The sequence below is a fragment of the Lactuca virosa genome, chromosome 4 (genome assembly GCF_052849685.1).
Source record: "Lactuca virosa cultivar CGN04683 chromosome 4, Lactuca_virosa_CGN04683_v6, whole genome shotgun sequence".
Lineage (NCBI taxonomy): Eukaryota > Viridiplantae > Streptophyta > Magnoliopsida > Asterales > Asteraceae > Lactuca > Lactuca virosa.
The window spans coordinates 31,914,856-31,936,823 of record NC_136429.1 but is presented as its reverse complement, the minus strand read 5'-3'; the positions used below and the strand labels follow the sequence as shown (position 1 = coordinate 31,936,823).

At 33.9% G+C, this 21,968-nt stretch overlaps 1 protein-coding gene across 1 annotated transcript; it reads left to right on the top strand.

Moving 5' to 3' along the window:
- The first annotated feature begins 5,098 nt into the window (after positions 1–5,098).
- On the top strand, positions 5,099–8,633 carry IPT1 (isopentenyltransferase 1). The gene is made up of 2 exons (XM_079046859.1): positions 5,099–6,700; positions 8,281–8,633. Exons 1-2 carry the CDS (start codon positions 5,541–5,543, stop codon positions 8,282–8,284), a joined length of 1,164 nt encoding a protein of 387 aa, XP_078902985.1. The 5' UTR covers positions 5,099–5,540; the 3' UTR covers positions 8,285–8,633.
- The last annotated feature ends 13,335 nt before the right edge of the window (positions 8,634–21,968 follow it).

Genomic DNA, 21,968 nt, shown 5'->3' with positions numbered 1-21,968 from the left:
CGATCAAGAATTCAAATTGAAACAATATAACAAGTGCATCTGGTCTCGATCGCTCTACTTACGCCTAAAGCACTTGACCTTAGCCTATCGGACTATCCCCTTGGATTCCCGATGCCTCATTCAATGTTCATGTATCATTCACAAATGAAATTCCATATCAACAACAACAACAAAAATCACAACCGACTCAAACTTCTTCAGATCCGTCATCTGTGATCCACATCTCACAGTCGCTACTCGTGGCCTCGCACAACAGAGCGATTATGACTCTTCATCGGTCGGGCATTTTAGACAAGAGAAATCCCCAACTCTCGATCTCGGTCTCAATTTTCCTCCACCAGAAGTTACCTATACAGAGGTTTTTATTTTTCTGCATTTCTTCAGTTTTTTAGATCAGATTTCGCTTTTGCTTTTCCGCATTACCAAAATTAAGTTAACAATCTATATGCTTGTTATATGCTTGTTTGTATACTGAGTTAGTTATCGGATTCAATACAGTGCGTAATATTGACATTACTTAGAGTTTAGAAGGTTTTTTATTAAGAAGAACATTTTTGTGAAAATATAAAATTCTAGTGCTCTTTTCCTTCATGTGTGGCCTTACGAATATTGTTGTTCTCTTTAACATGGATCCGTCTGGTGAAAATATAGTCAATTTGTATTCAAAGTGTCAGGTTTTTTTGAAGTGCATGCAAGTTGCTCGACGAAAGTTCTGAACCAGATTTAGTTGCTTTGCTTTAATATCAAGATATATTGGCTTAATACAAGTATACAACTTTGCATTCCTTTGTGCATTTCTAATAATCCATGATATTTTATCAGGATTTTACTGGAGTTCTAGTTGTAGTTTACCTTGCTTGTATATGAGATGCTATGAACAGACTCAGCGGTGACTCCAAGAATATCAACCCATTGGTAAGTAATATTTTAATTATCCGCTTCACATATTTTTTTAAAGCATCAAAAGTTTTTAATTCTTTCAAATATTCATATTTCCTAGGTGCTAGTAGACCTTCTGATTGACCATTCAGTTCAAGTTGATGTTTCAAGAAGTGCAAATGTTGTTCAAGCAAACATGGACCTTGAATTTTAACACAATGATGAACGCTTTTCCTTTCTGAAATGGGGATAACATGCTTGTAACAACATGATTTTCTAGTATTGTTCACCAGGTAAATATTTACACATTAAAACCACATCACAGATGAACCTTGCAAATAATCACTGTAATAAGCATAAAAAGTTCAAAAATACAATGAAATGACAGTTAATAGTGATAAATTGCAAATAATCACTGTAATTACATATGTGATTCACATGTAAATCACAAGTGAATCACATATGAATTACATGTGATTCACATGTGAATTACATGTGATTCACATGTAAATCAAATGTGATTCACATGTAAATCACAAGTGAATCACATATGAATCACATCACATATGAATCACATGTGATTCACGTGTAAATCACATGTGATTTCACATGTAAATCACAAGTGAATCACATATAAATTACATGTGATTCACATGTAAATCACATGTGATTCACATGTAAATCACAAGTGAATCACATATGAATTACATGTGATTCACATGTAAATCACATGTAATTCACATATGAATCGCATGCAAATCACGTATGAGTCACATGTAAATCACAAGTGAATCACATATGAATTACATGTGATTCACATTTAATTCACATATAAATCTTAAAAGATACAATAACATGTGAATATCATATCATATAATCACATGTGAATCGTACATGATATATACATATGTATTTTTGTGAATGCTCTTCCATTAATCAGTTTTTTTTTTATTTTCTTGTAGATTGGAAGATTTTGTGGAAAATGTTGAAGATGTGAAAAGCGATAAATTGAAGAAACGTATGAAAATCTTGGCACGAAGACATGAAAACGCTTTGAAAATATGTAGCAATATTTGGTTTTTTATACTTTATTTTATATCTTTAAAATACTTGGACTATTGTGTTTATAGATTAGTAAATAAAAATGAGTTTTTTTATTATTTACTTATAAATATTATAGTATAAGAAATATGCATATATGCACTTGAAAAAATATGCATATATGCACTTAAACATTGATTTTTTTGTTAAAAAATTATAGCTTTTTTAAAAAAAAAACATTCCAGATTTTTTTTTTAAATTTACAGATTTTTAAAAATTTATTGTTTTCAGAAAATTACAGTTTCTTTTTTTTAAAAGAAAATTTTCTATTTTTTTAAAACTTCTTGTTTTCTAAAGAAATTTAAAAAATCTGCATATTTTTAGAAACTCGAAAACTATTATTTTTCAAAAAAAATCCGAAAATTTGATTTATTATGTTAATTTTTAGACATATATATATATATATATATATATATATATATATATATATATATATATATATATATATATACCCGGTAAGAAATTTTTTTTGGTAGGAATGTAAGAAAATTTTTTTCGGCTTATTTTTTTGGCGAACAAAACAAATGAATCACTAGATAAATCAATAATAACATGATTCATCAAAAAAAATCCCGAAAAATATTTCGATGATTCATTTTTACGATAATTTTGTTGCTATTTACTAAAGTTGTCATAAAAATGAATTTTTTTCTTGATTTACCTAAAAATGAATGATGAAGGTGTTTTTTTCGAAATTTTTTTTGTGAATCACCCTACTTTTGAATTATTTAATGAATCATTTCATGTTTTTGCTAGGAAAATATGTATATAAAAAATTTCTTACATTCCTATCAAAATTTTCTTTCTTATTTGATCTTGACTCTCTCTCTCTCTCTCTCTCTCTCTATATATATATATATATATATATATATATATATATATATATATATATATATATATATATATAGGGCTTAGGGAATATGTGGCTGTTATGTACCTAAACTTATATATAGAACCCTCTAAACTATGTAGTTTGATCCATATATATCCAAACTAATCATAATATTTCGTTTACTATTCTTTCTTAATCATGTCACTTACTAAACCGATCGAGTTTATGTTCTTTTTCGTCATTGTGTCTAATAACTTAAAGCATTAAAAGTTATGATAATTTAATTAGCCCTACTAAGTTTTAAATGAAAACTAATAGAATAAAAGATAAAAAAAGAACATACAATAACACAATCAAGCTTTTCACAAATCATTCAATATAATTTTTCCATTGAAGGACAAACGTTTGAGTTATATTCGTTAAAAAATAAACTAAACTGCACAAATGGTCCCTGTGGTTTGTTGAAAATTGCCACTTTGGTTCAAAAAGATTTGAATTAGCACAACAGGTCCAAAGTTTTCATTTTGTTGCGGGTTTAGTCCAATTTGCTTTAAACTTTTTCATAATGACGATTTTGCCCTTACTTTTATCTTTTTTAATTTTTTATTGATTTAAATATTTTTCTGTTTACAAGAAAAATAAAAAAAATTGTCTTTTCTATTTTACTTTTATAATTTTTTTATAAAGAAATAAAAATAAATAAATAAAATATGCAATCTCTCTCTCTTCAGAGAACACCGGGAACACTACCGCCGGAAAAGATAAACGCCACCACCGGAAATGATGAACGTCACCACCACCACGACGGGTCAACACATCTAGCCTATACGACCACCGCAACTCAACACCACCACCACCATCCCCTTGAAAACCTCATATCTGAAAAGTATAATCGGAAACCACCGCCATTGCTACCATTTCTGTGGGAAACCAACGAAACCACCGTCGATATAGATCTATGTCGTCCTTCATCTCCACCGTAGCTCACGCATATCAGATCTGTAAAGACAAAGATGAATAAATGGCGGTCGTTTTGGAGGGAGTCATAACCCTCTTTCTCAAGTCGTTTAAGATCACTGCAACCCTTCGTCAAATCCGTCGCAGCCTTCGACCGTCTTCATCAGTAATTTCCGATGAGAAAGATTTCTAGATCTACACTTGTCAACATCGACACCGCTTTTGAACCTCTTTGAAAACCCTTCGATCTCGAAAACCCATCTGAAAACCCTCCGATTTGAAAGCCTTCGTCACCTTGAGCTCTTCACTGCTACCGGCAAAGAACCGACGGCGAAAGAACTGAGATCGGAAAGGTCTAGCGCTTTTGGCCAGCGAGATCTGAACATCTAAGTTTTGTGGTCGTCAGCTTGATCTTGTCACAGTTATCGGAGAAGACATACCAAGTTCTAACAACCAGTGGCCGACGATAAGGTGGGTCTGATGAACCATGAACCACAGATATGTAAACAAAAAACCATAGTTAGGGTTTCTGTTGATGAAAACAAAAGTGCGGGGACAGAGACGAGAGGGTGGCGACTCCGACAAAAGGTTTCTAACTGATCTGATTTTCCGGCAGCGTATGTATGTGAAAACCAGGCCAAGAAGATATGAACAGGAGAGAGAAGTATTTTTTTTATTTTCTTTTTAATCATAAAAATATTTAAATAAATAAAACTGAAAAAGCAAAAAACAAGGGTAAAATTGTCATTACAAAAAAGTTTAAAGTAAATTGGACCAAACTCGCAACAAAATGAAAACTTTGGACCTGTAGTGCTAGTCCAAATCTTTTTGGACAAAAGTGACAATTTTCAGCAAACCACAGGGACTATTTGTGCAGTTTAGTCTAAAAAATATTGATTTTTTTACTTTTCATTTAAACTTCAACGACCTTTTGCAATTAAAAAATATATACTTGATCTTTTTCATTTCATAATTTAACTCAATACAAAATTAAGAAAAAATGAAATTGTATTTGTTTTGTTTAAAACTACGTCGTTTAAAAGGTTTTATACCTAAGCTTAGGTAAATAACAGTCATATATTCATTTTTTCCATATATATATATATATATATATATATATATATATTGAGTCGAGTAATATAAATGTAATTCTATTAATAGTAATATCATTGTTAAATGCAAAATGATGGTTATTCTCATTTCAAAATGCATTTTCCAAAAAGTGGCCCACCAATTCTTCTCACCAGTTTTTTCTTACAGAAAGGAAAAGGTGAGTTGATTTGAATTTGAGGTGGCATTCTATTCCATTCTTCAAGGGGTTTAAAACAAGCCCATCACTCTACATTCTACAATCCAACCCAAAAACTTAACCCCAACGTCCCAACAACACTTCCCTCCTTCTCCGATCATCGTGTGTGACCAAATCCCGACACACACACACACACCCCTCTGCACCACATTCATTAATTCATATCGCATCAAATGACGCATCCCACAACATCCACAAGATTCAAACTCATTCCATACAGATTTTAGAAGCTACCACAATGATGAAGATGATTATGATGTATCCTCTGTTTCATCGCTTCTGAATCCATACCCACTACTTCTTTAAATTCCAAATCCTCACGGAATATATATATATATAGAGAGAGAGAAACAGAGAGATAGAGACTATTTCTGATTTCTGAATATATTGTATATGTAACAAACCCACCCCTAAAAACTGCCTTCTCTTTCTCTCTCCCTCTCTCTCCTCCCCCTCTCTCTCATGTATTTTGTATGTACGTTCTGCTTGTGTTGTGAGTTTTGTATTTTCATCGTCATCAAAACAAATTTCCTTATGAGACTACCATTTTCAACAAATTTCCATCATCATCGCTTCAAATTATTTTCTTCATTTCTCACCTTCTTTCAACCCACCCCTTCTTCTTCTTCTTCTTCTTCCACGTGGGTTAATCAAATCCACATGGAATCACCCTCCACAATCGCCGCCGCCGTCTCACCTATATCTTCGTCCACTCGTCGCCGAAAGCGAAAGATTGTCGTCATCATGGGTCCAACCGGCGCAGGTAAATCCCGTCTTTCAATCGATCTCGCAACTCGATTTTTTGATAACTCTGAGATCATCAACTCCGATAAAATGCAAGTGTACAGCGGACTTGATATCACCACCAACAAAATCACAATGCCAGAGCGACGCGGTGTCCCCCACCACCTTCTCGGAGCGATTGACCCAAGGAAATCGGTTTTCACTCCGTCGGATTTCCGGAATGTGGCGGCAGAATACATCAACCAGATTAGAACTCGTCGGGGGTTGCCTCTTGTCGTCGGAGGATCAAATTCGTTAATATACTCACTGGTTACAAAACGCTACGACCCAAAATCGGACGTCTTCAACGGACCACAGCCGCAGCCGGTGAGCTCTGATTTCCGATACGAATGCTGTTTCATCTGGGTGGATGTTAGCTCACCGGTTTTAAATCAGTATTTATCAAAAAGGGTCGATGAGATGCTTGATTCCGGTATGTTCGAGGAGCTTGCAGAGTTTTTCAGGTCCGATGAGCACAAGAGGGTTAACAGGTGTGGTTTAGGTCAGGCAATCGGAATACCGGAGTTCGAGACGTATTTCACGAATTTTCCAGGGCTCCGGCGAACGGAGGGCTCGGTATTCGAGGAGGATGTGATGGGGCAGGAGGCGTACAATGAAGCCGTGAGAAGGATCAAGGACAACACGTGCCAACTGGCGAAGAAGCAAGTGAGTAAGATCCTACGGCTGAGGGACGCCGGGTGGGAATTAAAGAGAATAGATGCCACAGAGGCATTTAGGGCTGTGATGACGGCGGAGAGAGGCGGAGCAAGGGTGGCGGAAATATGGGAAAAACAGGTGGTGGAACCAAGCATGAAGATCGTGAAGCACTTCTTGGAGGAGTAGGTTTTCCAGCTATTTCCATCTCTCTTCACTTTTTCTCTCTAAAAAAAATCATTTTTCATTTATTTTTATCTTCACTGTAAAAGTTTTTTTTTTTTTTTTTTTTTTTCTTTTTTACATAATTTGGAGGGAGGTTCGACATGGGTTTAGGTAGGCTAGCAGGATGACCAATTTTGAAGTAATAGGACGACTTTTTTGATAATTTATAGCCAATTTTACCTTCTTAAATTTCAATTCTCCAAAATTTATTAAATTATATATATATATATATATATATATATATATATATATATATATATATATGGGTCATTTGTTTTTGTAAAATTACGTTTTTAGCCTTGGCCCTCAACAATTTTCAATATGGGTTTTGCTACAAATATTAGAGCTGGATTTTCAAATAAAAATTGAGGTTGTTGGAATCAGAATATATAAGAGAAAAGTCAAGAGGGCACATAATATTACAAAGTTGACCTTGGTTTTTTTGTTTTCTTTTTGATAGCAAAAAGGACATCCTTGGAAGCATCCTTTGTCCGTTAAATTTATACCAATCTAAAAGATGCAAAAGCCAAAAATAATGATTTTTCCATTCAAAACATTCCAAATTTTATTTACTTGCAATCATTATTATGAATATAATATTATTGTATGATTGGCTAAAATTGAAAAGAAGACACAATGCAAAAATATTTATAAGTTACATGATTAACGGCAAGGTGTAAGCATTTTGGCATGGTGTCTTTCGTTTTATTATGTGTGTGATACTTTTTTTCTAGTACCATTTGATGCAAACTAAAAAATGTTTGATGAAATATGATTTTTGCCCCCTTTTGATATGATCGATATCATACATAATATGTCTCTTGCTTGGTCAGATTTAAAACTGTGTTATCGACTCAATTGAAATTACCAAATTGCCGCTTAATGTCATATAAATACTTTTATTCTAATGATTTTTTTTTTGTTAAAAAAAACTAATCTTAAACCAAAAAAACAAATAAATAAGTTATGTTTGCAAGTGGTCCTACCCTAAAATCCTATGTTTTTTTTGTACCATGACAACACGTCTTTTTCCCATTATCCTTTATTTATCAATCAATAAAACTTACATTTCAAAAAACTTACAAGTGGCCCAAGTTCGATATATTATAAATATATTTTGAATGAAATATGATCTTGATTTCCGTATAATTCACATTAATATATGGATAATAACAAAAATAACAAATTAATAACTTGACCACCATTAGGGAAATTATTAATTATCACTTATTTTACAACCGGTTAATTGCATATATTGAATACCAAAAAAGTATGGTCCTCTGGTTTTAAATATCTATCGTAAGTCTCATCCGAATTCTTTCCAATTATGCAACTAGCATATTCTCCAAACACTCAAAAGTTCGCAGCTTATCACATGCTTGACAAGTAGTTTCTTTGTTAAATCGCTCTTATATCCATAGGTTTAATGTTTCCCACAACTTAAAAAATAAATCTCGGATTATGAAACAAGTTCCTGTTTTTTTTATTAGATTGGTTTATAAACTTTATATAATACTAAACAACATGCTAAATGATGCAGGTGATACAAGTGTCGATACATAGCTTGACGATGTCAGCACTAGTAGGAATGAAAATATGATGACATCAACAACAAATCTGCCGAAGTGATCCAAAAGCTCGGAATTGGACGAAATTCGCACACGATATAAAATTGGACGAAATTCGCACACGACATGATGTGTGGTGTTTTTCGGCCATTCATGATCATTTAGGGCCTAAAAATGTGTTTTTCTATTTTTTTCAGACATTTTTACTTTATGAGATTTGATTTTGATAATTGATTGATGATCTTATCCTAATCAATTAAGATCTCCAATTTTAAGGAAAAAAGCTTATATTTTCCTCCTTATATGTATTTCATTTTCATTGTTTATGGGGACAGTTTTTCGATTTATTAATTAAGAATCCAATTTTTGATTGATTTGGCTCGGTTATCGTCTCAAAAACGTCTTGCTTTTGAGGGGATTATAATGACAGTGTGGTGGATTGTTAGAAAAATAGGGGATGAATAGATTGCTTGGATTCTCTGAAAGTCGTGATTCACTATCAAATTGAAGTATTTCGATGGTACAGATTGAACACTCAATTGGATGAAATTCAGAGAATGAAATCTGAGAATGTATGTGAAAATGTTCTTCAAGATGTACCAGAAAAATGACCAAAAAACGGATATATCATTCCTGTCTGAAAACTGTCAATAGACAGTTACAAACTGTCATAAAACTACCAAACGTGTCAAAAACGGATCTCAGGGAAAAAAGGGTCAACTTTCTAAAATTGGATTTTTGATGCATTTTTTAATATAGCAACATAGTCCAAATAAAAAAAATTACGCTGACCTGGCAGCTCGATCCCAGCCAGGGGCTCTGCCCCTTGGACCCTGCCAGGGGCTGCCGCCCCTGGGACCCCGCTCCCAGGGGCGCTGCCCCCGGACCCCTGTTCGTTTAGGGGCTTCGCCCCTAAATAACAATATGCTTTGTATCTTGAAAAACTTGAACAAGTGTGCACTCTCACACCATCCTAAATTGTTCAATATTCAACAAGATCACTTTTGGTCAACAAATTTAATCCTATTACACTTAAATATATATTGATGATATAAAATCACCAACAAACCTCCCCCATTTAAGTGTAATCCTTATTAAACTTAAAACAAAACATAAACAACAACAAACTGATGCATAAATGAAATGTCGTGACGATTGAATTTCATATTAGTATATTACTCAATCCAAATATTCGAATATCAGGGTATCACTAAGGATTGAACCCTTTCTATTCAAAGTGAATACATGAAGATAATACACACACCAGTTTACATTCTCATAATTTCTAACTTGACACTATATTTTACTAGCTTGTGTCCCATCCTTCAATAAGCATATCAAAGCCAAGTCCCAACTTCTTGAAGCAGCTAAACTTCATGCTTATATAGGTAGTTCTTTTATTCTTGCACCTGCAAATGCAATTTTTCAAAGAACTATTAAGAAATAAATTTTCAACCTCCTTAACTTGCAGTACTGAACACATACCTTGGGATGATCATAAAAATGTGTTCCAATCTTCAAATATCAAGTTTTCCACATTGAATTCAACATCTAATATTGCATTAGATGGGAATTGGGTATCTTAATATAAAAGATTTTAATTGGACTTTAAACCCATCCCTATAGCCGCCTTGTGCACAAGATCTCTTGTTAACCCTTTGGTTAGATGATCGGCTAAATTCAACTGAGTTCTTACAAACTCCACAGATATCACACCAGTCATGATGAGCTCACGAATCATGCTATGTTTAACACCTAAATGTCTAGACTTTCCATTGTACACTTGACTATAAGCCTTAGCCAAGGTTGCGGCACTATCACATCTGATAGAAATGGTAGATATCGGTTTGGGCCATAATGGAATTTCATAAATCAAATTCCTTAACCACTCAGCTTCTTTACCAGCAGCAGACAATGCAACAAACTCAGACTCCATGGTTGAGTTAGTAATACAAGTTTGTTTCTTAGATGCCCAAGAAATGGCACCTCCTCCAAGAAGAAACACCCTACCACTTGTAGAGGAGTGATCCTCTAAGTTGTTAATCCAGATGGCATCTGAATAACCTTCCAAAACAGAAGGATATCCACTATAAGTTAAACCATAATTCATGGTCCCTTTTAAGTACTTGAATACTCTACTCACAGCTTGCCAATGATGTGAACTAGGATTACTAGTATATCTACTAAGCCTTCCCACAACATATGCTATATCAGGCCTAGTACTAACCATGGCATACATTAGACAACCAATAGCCCTAGAATATTCAAGTTGAGACACTGGAGATCCTTTATTTGGTAAAAGCTTGAGACTAGGATCTATAGGAGTGCTAACAGGAGAACAATTCTCAAAGTTAAACTTTTTCAATATCTTCTCAATGTAATGAGATTGAGAAATTGAAATCCCATTGTTTCCTTGTTTAATTCTTATACCAAGAATTACCTCAGCCTCCCCCAGGTCTTTCATTTCAAAACTGGATGAAAAGAATTTCTTGGTTTTATTAACTTCTTCTAAATCAGTACCAAAAATTAACATATCATCCACATATAAACAAATCATGACTCCTTTACCAGAAGTATCAAATTTGCTATATACACACTTGTCAGCTTTGTTTAATGCAAAACCATTAGACAAGACAACATCATCAAACTTTTGATGTCATTGTTTTGGTGCTTGTTTTAAACTTTTAATATTACATATAGTATAAGGGTGTATTTTAAACATTTCAAAATACTCGGGTTTTTAAATCCATTTAAAATTCCAAAAATTAAAAAAAAAATTAATTTAAATTTTAAAATTTAAAAACTTTGATTTAACAATTATCTATTAATTAAACCTTTAACTAATTTATTAATCGATTATCCATTTAATTAAACAAATTAATTTAACTCAATCCCTAATTATCTAATTAAACAACTAACAAGATAATTACCAAAAATAACAACACACCCAAAAACCCTAAATTTCGAAATCCTTACTTGGGGTGGAAGGCAAGGCTTTCAATACTTGCCTTATTTTCGAAAACCCTAGGGCTAGGAAACCCTAGATCTCGAAAATTAGGAGACCAAAGGAAAGAGTTAAAAACCCTTCGCCAATTTTCCAAAACCAGGGTTATGAAACCCTAATTTGCGAAAAATCCAAGGCCTAGGGTTTAATTGCCACAAACCCTAATTTTTGTCAAATTCAATCAATTCCATCAAATCTAATAGAAAACAAAACCAATAGCTCTGATACCACTGATGGGTTTTGAGCATACATACAATCATATGTGTGCATGCAACCCTAAATATTTGGATTTATGTTTTCTCTATTAGACATACAAGCATTGAACACAAAACAAGAAACCCTAGCATGCTTCTACAATTTTCGAAATTAACAAAACAAGGATTAGAACACATACCTTTATTTTTATATTGTAATAATAATGGATTCCTTGAAGATCTTGACTTTGAGAACAAGTGTCACAATTGTAACACCTCGAATGGCTCACAAACACACCAAGAAAGAGGATGAGAGGAGAGAAGAGGGAGGCTCTTCAAAGTTTCGGCTCTTCTAGGGTTTCAAAGTGATGGAAGAAACTTAGAGGGGTGAGGCTCCTTTTATAGTGTAGGTTGCTTAGTCAGAAAGCTAGGGTTTGCTGGAGGAAACCCTAATTTCCTGCTTAAGGCGTAAACAGCCCATGGATTCCCCTTCACAAGGCTTTGGACGAAAATCCTTAGGGCCTCCTTAGAGTTTTCATCCAACCCTCTTTAGGGTGGTCCAAGAGCCCAAAACCACAAATATTAATTAATTGCTAAACAGCCCCTGTACTTTTAATTAATTCGTTTAATCCCAAAATTAATTCCAAATTAGTTTCTGATTAAATATTAATTAAATAACATGATTTCCAATTAATATATTATTTTCATAACATATTAATAAATCATTTATTCCAATTTATTATTCAAATAATAAATTCAACCTCTCTCTCCAAAAGTCATCATGTCTAGGTTCTAGTATGAAGGCAACCCAAAAGGACTGTGCTACTATCAATTCAAGTACATACCAATTATAGTTATAGGCTTAGACACCTAATCCAACAGTAACCATCTTCTATTTGACCAACCCGACTTTATATAATGAGTGAATGTCTAAGTCAACTTCTCTTTCCTTATAAATCATAACATTATAATGATCAATTCTATTAATAAATTAAAATATTAAATAAAAATAGATAGTTGGTTAAAAGGTGGCTACAATAACAACTAACAAAGGCCACACCCGTAAATTCTTATGGCTTTTTGGCCATCCGGTGTGGTCCTTACGGACCTTCCAAAAGGATGATTTGGAAAAAAAAATTCACACATGAACACCATTCCCGGACCTCTGTAGGTGTGATGTGGCGTGGGTGGCATTACGGCCTATCACGAAAGAAAAGAGAGCATATAATTGGTTTTTGACCGTTTGACCTTTTAAATAATTTGTTTTTTTTAATTATCTATATATACTAATATATTTTATACACATTTTCACACTACAAATATCACACATTCTTTACAAAACTTTCTATACACAAACAAAATTAAAAGATAAACGATTTTTCATCTTCATTCGCATCCAATGACGAGGAAAGCATTGATTTTACACATTAGATGTGGGGAAATTGTCCCAATGCATGGCTAGGTCAATCCATATGAGGTGATCATGGTGTGTCGACTATAATGTTGGATTAAGGTGTCTAAGCCAATAATTAAATTAATATATTCTTGAATTAGAAGCAAAGTCCTTTTTGGATTGCCCTCAAAACTAGTATTTAGATAGAATGACTTTTGGAGGTAGATGCTGATTTGTTAATTTATTATATGATTAATAAATTAATTAGAAATTGAAATAAATAACTTTTTAATATATTATGAGATTAATATATTAATTATAAATATTATTATTTAATTACTAATTAATTAGAAATTAGTTGGAATTAATTTTGGATTAGTTAGATTAATTAAAAGTGCAAGGACTGAAGTTGTAATTGTTTAATAGTTGAACAAGAAGGTATTCCAGAACCTTCCAACCTCTTAAACGAAATTAAGGAGGTTTTTTAGGGTTTTGGAATATTCCTTATGGATAATTAGGAAACTAGATAATTCCATAATTTGAAATAACATTATTTTATTTCAAATTAGGGTTTCTAGGGTTTTCCTATCAACTATAAATAGGTTCATTTGGCATCATATTTTCGTCCACCACATACACACATACAAGAGCTGAAATTTTTCTCTAGCCTCCTCACTCCTCAAGTCTTCTCGCTATTAGGGTTTTGGGTACAAACCATTAGAGCCATCCATTCATTTGGTACTAGCTTTCCAAGATTTTAAAGAAGGATTCAACTTTAATTATTTGCAATAATAATCAAAAGGTATGTAACGCTAATCTAATATGAATTTCGATTTCAAAGTCTCTCTCCTAGGGTTTCTTTATATTCATAGTTAGTTTCCATTAATAGAGATAACATAAATCCTTTCTAGGTTACATGTGAACTTAAGGGTTTGAGTATTTTTCTGCCACATGTAAAATTTTTATTACCTAGAAAACCCATCAGTGGTATCAAAGCCTTAGTTTTCTATTTGATTGTGCGCTAAAATGAATTGATCAAAATTAGGGTTTATGGAAATTAAACCCTAAAGGCTAAAATTTCGAATTGGCTAGGGTTTTTTGAAACCATAACCACCACCCCCTTATTTTTGAAAATTTGATGAGTATCCCTAGGGTTTCTAGTTTTCTTAATTATTATTTTAGTATGATTTAAAAGTTGAATAATTAAAACCTGATAAACCCTACATTTTTCGAAAAATAGAAGGATAAGGGATTAGGATTAAATTTGAATTATTTAATTAATTGTTTAATTGGTAAATAATTATTTAATCCATGTGTTTAAATTTAAATTATTTAATTAATTGTTTAATTGGTAAATAATATGATTTAAATTATTTAATTAATTTTTTAACTAATATAAAAGATTAAATCATTATTTAGCTTAAAATTAATTAATTATTAATTGTTTAATTCGAAAATTAATTTTAAACCCTAGTATTTTGAAAAAAATTCAAAATACACCTTATGCTCTATACGATTAATTGTTTAATATATTATGTATAAGACAAGTCAGTCAATCAATAGTAGGCCTCATTCACAAAGCCATGCTATAGGGGGGTATATGGAAACAACCTATAAAATGACCGTTGACTGGGTGTCCACTCTCACCCACCACTCCTTTACGTGGTGGAGGGTCGTTAGCCGAACGGGTTGATAGGACATAAAACGCACATCACTCTTTATATGTCATTAGTGGAGCATGCATGGTTAACCGACACACTAATTTGGGATTCTAAAGTTGAGTGATTAACAAATCGAAAATTATCATTGTTAATGGAGCGTGTGTGGCTTACCAGCACATTAATTTGAGATGATAAATGACATCGAGATTGTCAAGCGGGGTTGCATGGTTATTCACATCTTATTTGTGATCCTCAGCATCCCAACTACAATTTTGAAGAGCATAATATGAGATTAAACATGTCATTCATAAGATTCTATGAATATCAATCGATCTAGGAGTTTCATGTTGGATTGAAATTGGTAAATTTGTATTACCTACCTTGATACATTGACAATTAGATTACGACATCCCTCTTCTTTCTTGTGAATTGTATTTTGGATCCTAGCCTTGAATATTTATTTTGGGTTAAAATATTAAGGATTTATATCACTAACTAAAAACTATGTATCTTTATATAGATGTGTGGGAATGGTGATCTCACTACTACTCAAGCCGGCGCCTCCAACTCAAACTTCTCTCTACTCTCGATCTTGTCGAAAGAGAAGTTCACTGGTCCCAACTACATGGACTGGATGAGGAACTTGAAGATGAATCTTTAATATGAGGGCAAATAATATGTCCTCAAAAATCCTCTTGTCAAAATCGATCATTCCACCGCTACTCCTGAGGAAATCGTTTCCTACAACAAACACTCTGATAATGCCACAAAGGTTGCTTGCATCATGGTGGCCACTATGGTACCTGAGTTGGCCAAGTTCTATGAGGACTATTGGCCGTATGAGATGGCTCTCGACCTAGCTAGAAAGTCCCACAAGAAGGCGAGACAAGAATGCTATGAAGTGGTCAAATCTCTTATGGTGTACAAGCTCAAGATAGGAGAATATGTTTGCCCTCACGTACAAAAGATACAGAGGAGAAAATCCGTAAGCTCGATGTGTCGTTTGATGATGAGTTGGCCATTGACATGGTCATTAACTCATTACCTCATAGTTATGATCAGTTCGTTTTTGACCTATCATTTGAACAACACGGAGACGACATTGACTGAGCTCCACAATTTGTTGCAAACTAATGAATCGGGCATGAAGAAAAATCATGCCTCTAATGCAACAAATGATCCTATTCTAGCCATTGGATCTGGCAAAGGGAAAAAGAGAAAGGCTCCTTCCTAATCTGGCATGAAAGAGAAGGCCCATGCCGTAGGGTCTAGCAGTGGGTTAAGGACGAAGCCCAACTTTGATGTTCTGACGATCAGTGGTCCAAAGGATGCCACTTTCTTCTATTGTGGTGAATATGGCCATTGGAGAAGAAGCTGCCCTAAGTACCTGTAGGACTTGAAGGATGGCAAGATCAAGGCGTCCTCTTCAGGTATTTACACTATTCAAGTTAATAAGACACAACTTTCTCATTCACATGTTACCAAGATTGGAACTTATGGGCTTATGCTTAGTTGTGGTGTTAGGGTTAATTTGATTAATTTTTGTGTATTCGTCAGATATGATGCGAAACATTATTTCATTTGATGAATTGTTCATACAAGGTTTTAGATATTCATTTGATAATGAAGTTGGTTTTATTTCTGCTTATCATAATGGTGTTTTTATGTTTGAAGCTTTACCTTGTAATGGTCACGTATGAAACTGTGACATGTGTTGATAACCTAGGCAATAGCGTGTTTCATATTGATTCATCCAATGGTATGGACAAAGCATGTTTGTGGCATTGTCTTCTTGGGCACATACACAAGAAACGCATTGCCCAACTCCAAAAGGATGTAGTGTTGGAATCATTTGATCTTACTACAGATGATGAATGCGAATCTTGTCGCTTGGGCAAGATGACAAAATCACCTTTCACTGGAACATGTGAAAGAGGTGAAGGATTGTTGGACAGAATCCATATGGATGTATGAAGCCCATTCAGATCCACCACAAGAGATGCCAATCGATACGACATGACAATTACAGATGATTATAGCAAATATGGTTATATCTACATAATCAAACATAAATTGGAAACCTTTTAAAAGTTCAAAGAGTTTAAGAATGAGGTCGAGAATCAATTAGGCAGGAAGATAATGATACGCAGATCTGACAGAGGTGGTGAGTATTTTATTATCGAGGAATATGGAATTGTTTAACAATTGACTCATACCAGAACACCACAACTTCATTGTGTGGCTGAGAGGCGTAATCGAACCTTACTAGATATGGTTCGTTCCATGATGAGTCAAGCTTCTCTTCCTAATCATTTTTTGGGGTATGCCTTAGAAACAACTGCCCATATTGTGAATCTTGTTCCCACAAATAAGGTTGCCAAAACACCTCATCAGATGTGGACATGGAAAGCTCCCTCGCTCGCATATATCAAGTTCTGGGGTTGTGAAGCACTCATAAGATGAGATACACATGACAAACTTGAACCCATAGCCGAGAAGTGTTATTTCATTGGCTACCCACAAAAATCATTTGGATACTTGTTCTACAGACCTAGTAAGAACATGGTCTTTGTAGCTCGAAGAAGAGTCTTTTGTGAGAGAGAGCTCATATTCAAAGATGACAGTGGGAGTGCAATTCATCTTGAAGAAATTCAAGAGTCATCCAATGAAGGAACCTCAAACAATACTAGCACTCACCATGAGGAGGAGGTTTCAGTTGGGCCAGTTGATAACTCATTACCCCTTCTTCATTCTAGTAGGGTTAGCATGCCACTCGAGTTCTATGGTTTCCATATTACTACAGATGGTGACACGTTTGTCAGTGACCATACACTGGTAAATTTGGATGAACCTTCTAACTACAAGGAAGCAACGACAGGCCATGAGGCTACAAAATGGAAGGAGGCAATGGACAGTGAGATTCAGTCCATGTATGATAACCAAGTATGGAACTTCGTTGATCATTTCCCTGGTCGAAAGACAGTCGTGTGCTAATGGATCTTCAAAAAGAAGAACGACATGGATGGGAAAATGCACACCTATAAATCTAGGCTGGTTGCAAAGGGATTTACTTAAACCCAAGGGATTGACTATGATGAGACCTTTTCACCAGTAGCTAAGATAAAGTCTATCAAGATCTTGCTTGCCATAGCTGCATTTCATGATTTTGAAATTTGGTAGATGGATGTTAAAACTGCTTCCCTTAATGGGAAACTATCTAAGGACGTCTACATGAGCCAGCCAGAGGGTTTTGTACATGCCAAATTTCTTGATAGGTTCTGTAAGCTTGTGAAATCCATTTATGGGTTGAAACAAGCATCTCGCGATTGGAATCTTTGCTTCCATGAGAAAGTCAAAGATTTTGGGTTCTCTAGAAGTGAAGATGAGTCATGTGTATATGTCAAAGCTAGTGGGAGTATAGTGACTTTCGTAGTCTTGTATGTTGATGACATACTCCTTATAAGAAACGACATTCCAACTTTGAAAGAAGTTAAGTCTTGGCTTGGGAAGTGTTTCACTATGAAGGATCTAGGGGAAGCGTCCTACATTCTGGGTATAAGAATTCATTGGGATAGAAAGAATCATCTTATTGGTCTTAGATAAAGTACATATTTGGATAAAATACTAATGCGTTTCAGTATGGAGAATTCAAGGAAAGGGGAATTTCCCATTCATAGTACTATCGAGTTATGTAAGACTCAAAGTCCAAGTACTGATGAAGAGATAGCTGATATGAGCCGAGTCCCATATGCTTCGACTGTAGGATCGATCATGTATAAAATGACATGTACTCGCCCTGATGTGTCTTATGCTTTGAGAATGGTTAGTCGGTTTTAAGGAAATCCTGACAGAGCCATTGGATTGTTGTGAAGAATATTCTTAAGTATCTGCGAAGAAAGAAAAACACCTAGTTCTTAGTGGCAGTGATATGTTAAGAGTAAGTGGTTATAGTGACTCCAGTTTTCAAACGGACCAAGATAACTTTTGTTCGCAGTCTGGCTGGGTATTCTTACTGAATGGAGGAGCGGTTACTTGGAAAAGTTCCAAGCAAGACACAGTAGCTGTTTCCACATGTGAGTCTGAGTACATTGCGGCGAGTGAAGCATCGAAAGAAGCGGCTTGGCTGAAGAACTTTATCGGAGATCTCAGAGCCGTTGCAACTATTAAGGAGCCCATGGAACTATTATGTGATAATGAAGGCGCGGATGCTTTGAGAAAAGAACCAAAGGGTCATGGTAGATCCAAGCATATTGGTGGAAAGTACCATTACATTCAACATCGGGTAGAACAAGGACACCTTATGGTGAAGAGAGTATCATCAGAAGATAATGATGCAAATCCTTTCACAAAGGCTTTGAGCAAAGTCAAACACTACCAGCATGCTAGGAGCATAGGCATAAGAGATGATGTTAGTTTTAGTAGTTAGGTGATATGGTTGAAATTTGTAACAAAATAAATGTAATTGATTTGGTGAATTAATAACAGAGAATTATTTATGAGTATCGTACTGCCTTGTTCAATTGTTTATTCTTTTGTTTCTTTTTTCATGTTTATACTTCCTAAGTAATTTAAATTATTCAAACTTCCACAGTTGTTCATACTTTTAGAAGTTAGTAATGAATTAAGACTGTCATGGATTAATTGTAGATTAACGAGTGAGGTTAAGACATTGCAATTTGAATTGCTACAATATTCATGAGTACTTTGAAAATATGGATTTTAAGTGTTGGATAAACCCACGCTTAGAGATTACTTCATGGATCTTGTCATGAGTAATTCTACGACGATAATATTTTCTATTCTTAAAACAGAGATGTATAGTTCATAGTTTACATATCTGTTATACATTGGTTTACTCAAATGTATCTCGTAATCGGGTGTTATAAAGGGTTATTCCATGTGTGATTTGATGTGTGAATTGTATGACTATATAGTCAATGTAATTCGTTCCTTTTGCCCTAACAAGAAAAGCGATATCATTGGGTCCCTCAATGACTTAATGTGCACTATATAGTGTTGGGCCCAGCTAGGACTAATTGATGTGATCAATTTGAAGTCCAATTTAGTCTTTACAAATCGGGAAACTGAATCTTGGATAAGGATATCGATTATGATCCATTTCTCGTGTCTATACGATATCTTGAAGAACAAAGGAATACATAATCACTTATCTTAGAGCCAATAACTGATAAGTTTGTACTTGCAATTGAAGTTACAGACTTATCCAAGTGGGAGACTGTTGGATTAAGGTGTCTAAGCTAATAACCAAATTGCTATATTCATGAATTAGAAGCAAAGTCATTTTTTAGTTACTTTCAAAACTAGTATTTTGATAGAATGACTTTTGGAGGAAGAGGCTGATTTGTTAATTTGTGATATAATCAACAAATTAATTAGAAATTGAAATAAATGATTTGTTAATATGTTATGAGATTACTATATTAATTAGAAATAGTATTATTTAATTAATAATTAATCATAAATTAATTGGAATTAATTTTGTATTAATCGGATTAATTAAAAGTGCAAGGACTGAAGCTCTAATTGTTCAATAGTTGAATAAGAAAATATTCCAGAACCTTCCAACCCCTTGAACAAAATTAAGGAGGGTTTTCAGGGTTGTTGGAATATTCCTTATGAATAATTAGGAAACTAGATAATTTCGGATTTGAAATAATATTATTTTATTTCAAATTAGGGTTGTAGGGTTTCCTATCAGCTATAAATAGGGTCCTTTGACATCATATTTTCGTCCACCACATACACACATAGTATTTGTCAAGTCTTCTTGCTACTAGGGTTTTGGGTAAAAGTCATTAGAGGCATCCATTCCTTTGGTGTTCGCTTTCCAAGATTTTGAAGAAGGATTCAACTTTGATTATTTGCAATAATAATCAAAAGGTATGTAACCGTAATCTAATATGAATTTCTATTTCACAGCCTCTCTCCTAGGGTTTCTTGATATTCATAGATAGTTGCTATCAATAGAGAAAACATAGATCCTTTCTAGGTTGCATGTGAACTTAAGGGTTTAAATGTTTTTCCGCCACATGTATTTGTCAAATCTCTCTCACATCCACAAGATGAACAAAATTATTCAAGTTAGCATAAGACTTGGCACGAAATGATGTGGAACGGGCTTTTGGAGTCCTCAAGAACAAATGACACATAAGAAAACTCCTGACACGATCATGGGATCGGAAAAAGATAAAGAATGTAATGACAACATGTGTCATTTTATATAACATGTTAATAGAAGAAAAAGTTTGGGGTATTTATATTTGTAATTGGAACGATGTACTTCATCTATATACACAAATACAAGTCGACATCCCGTCATACTACACAAGAGTTTTGTAAATACAAAACAAAGAACCACACAACAATCTTCGTCAAGATTTGACGAACACATATACCAAAAGCAACAAAATCATGATGATGAAGACAACAACGATGAAACCAACAAAAATAACGAATACTAGTTTTTATTTTGTAATGTTAAACTTTTAATTTTCTTTTCTTTTTTAATTATATTTTTTTTAATTTTTTATTTTCAATAATAAAATTTGTATATTTTAATGCTTTTTATTTAACTTTACTCAACTAAAATTCAATTAAGTAAATTTTAATTATGTAATTACTTTAATTTTAATTTTTATAATTTTAGTTATATAATATTATAATAATAAAACAAAAAACAAAAAAGATATAAATGAAATGATGTGTTGAGTATTTCCTAATATGAGAGTACCCACAGTGCTTGCAATTCAACTACAAATGTCACTAGTGATGGAAATTAGGCAGGGATGGGGCGGGGTTGATCATCCAGGTCCCCATCCCTGAGTGCCTAACCTCATCCTTATCCCCATCCCCATCCCTGTATGCGGGGAATCAAATTCCACCCCCTTTAGATTTTGGGTTTTTCCCTAGCCCATGCTTATCTATGAAAATAATAAACTCAACTTACGCAAAAAAATAAAAACAAAAATAAAACAAAAATAAAACAAAATAACAAAAATAACAAAAATAAAAGCAAACAAAAATAAAAAAAATTCAAGTTTAATAAGTGATCAAAATGAGAGGCCATAACCATGTAACATCCCATTTTTCCTGAATAGATCAACTAAGACTTAACGAAATCAAAGAAGGGATTTTTGGAGAAAACCCTATGCTACGATGTGGCAAGGTTAATATGGAACACATATATTTGGTGGGCTCCACAGCGTGGCAAGAGGATGGCCACAACGTGGCAGCCGCTGTAGCCAAACCCAAGATTTTTAGGGTTTCTCTCATATATAAACACCTTAACTCCCATTCTAGGTCATCTTCTTCAGCATCCATCACTCTCAAACCTCAAAAACCCTAAACCTAATCCCTCTCGGTGATTCTTGGCTCATTTTGGTACTCT

Coding starts and splice junctions, on each gene's coding strand:
- IPT1 (XM_079046859.1), top strand. CDS start 5,541: ATGTATTTTGTATGTACGTTCTGCTTGTGTTGTGAGTTTTGTATTTTC.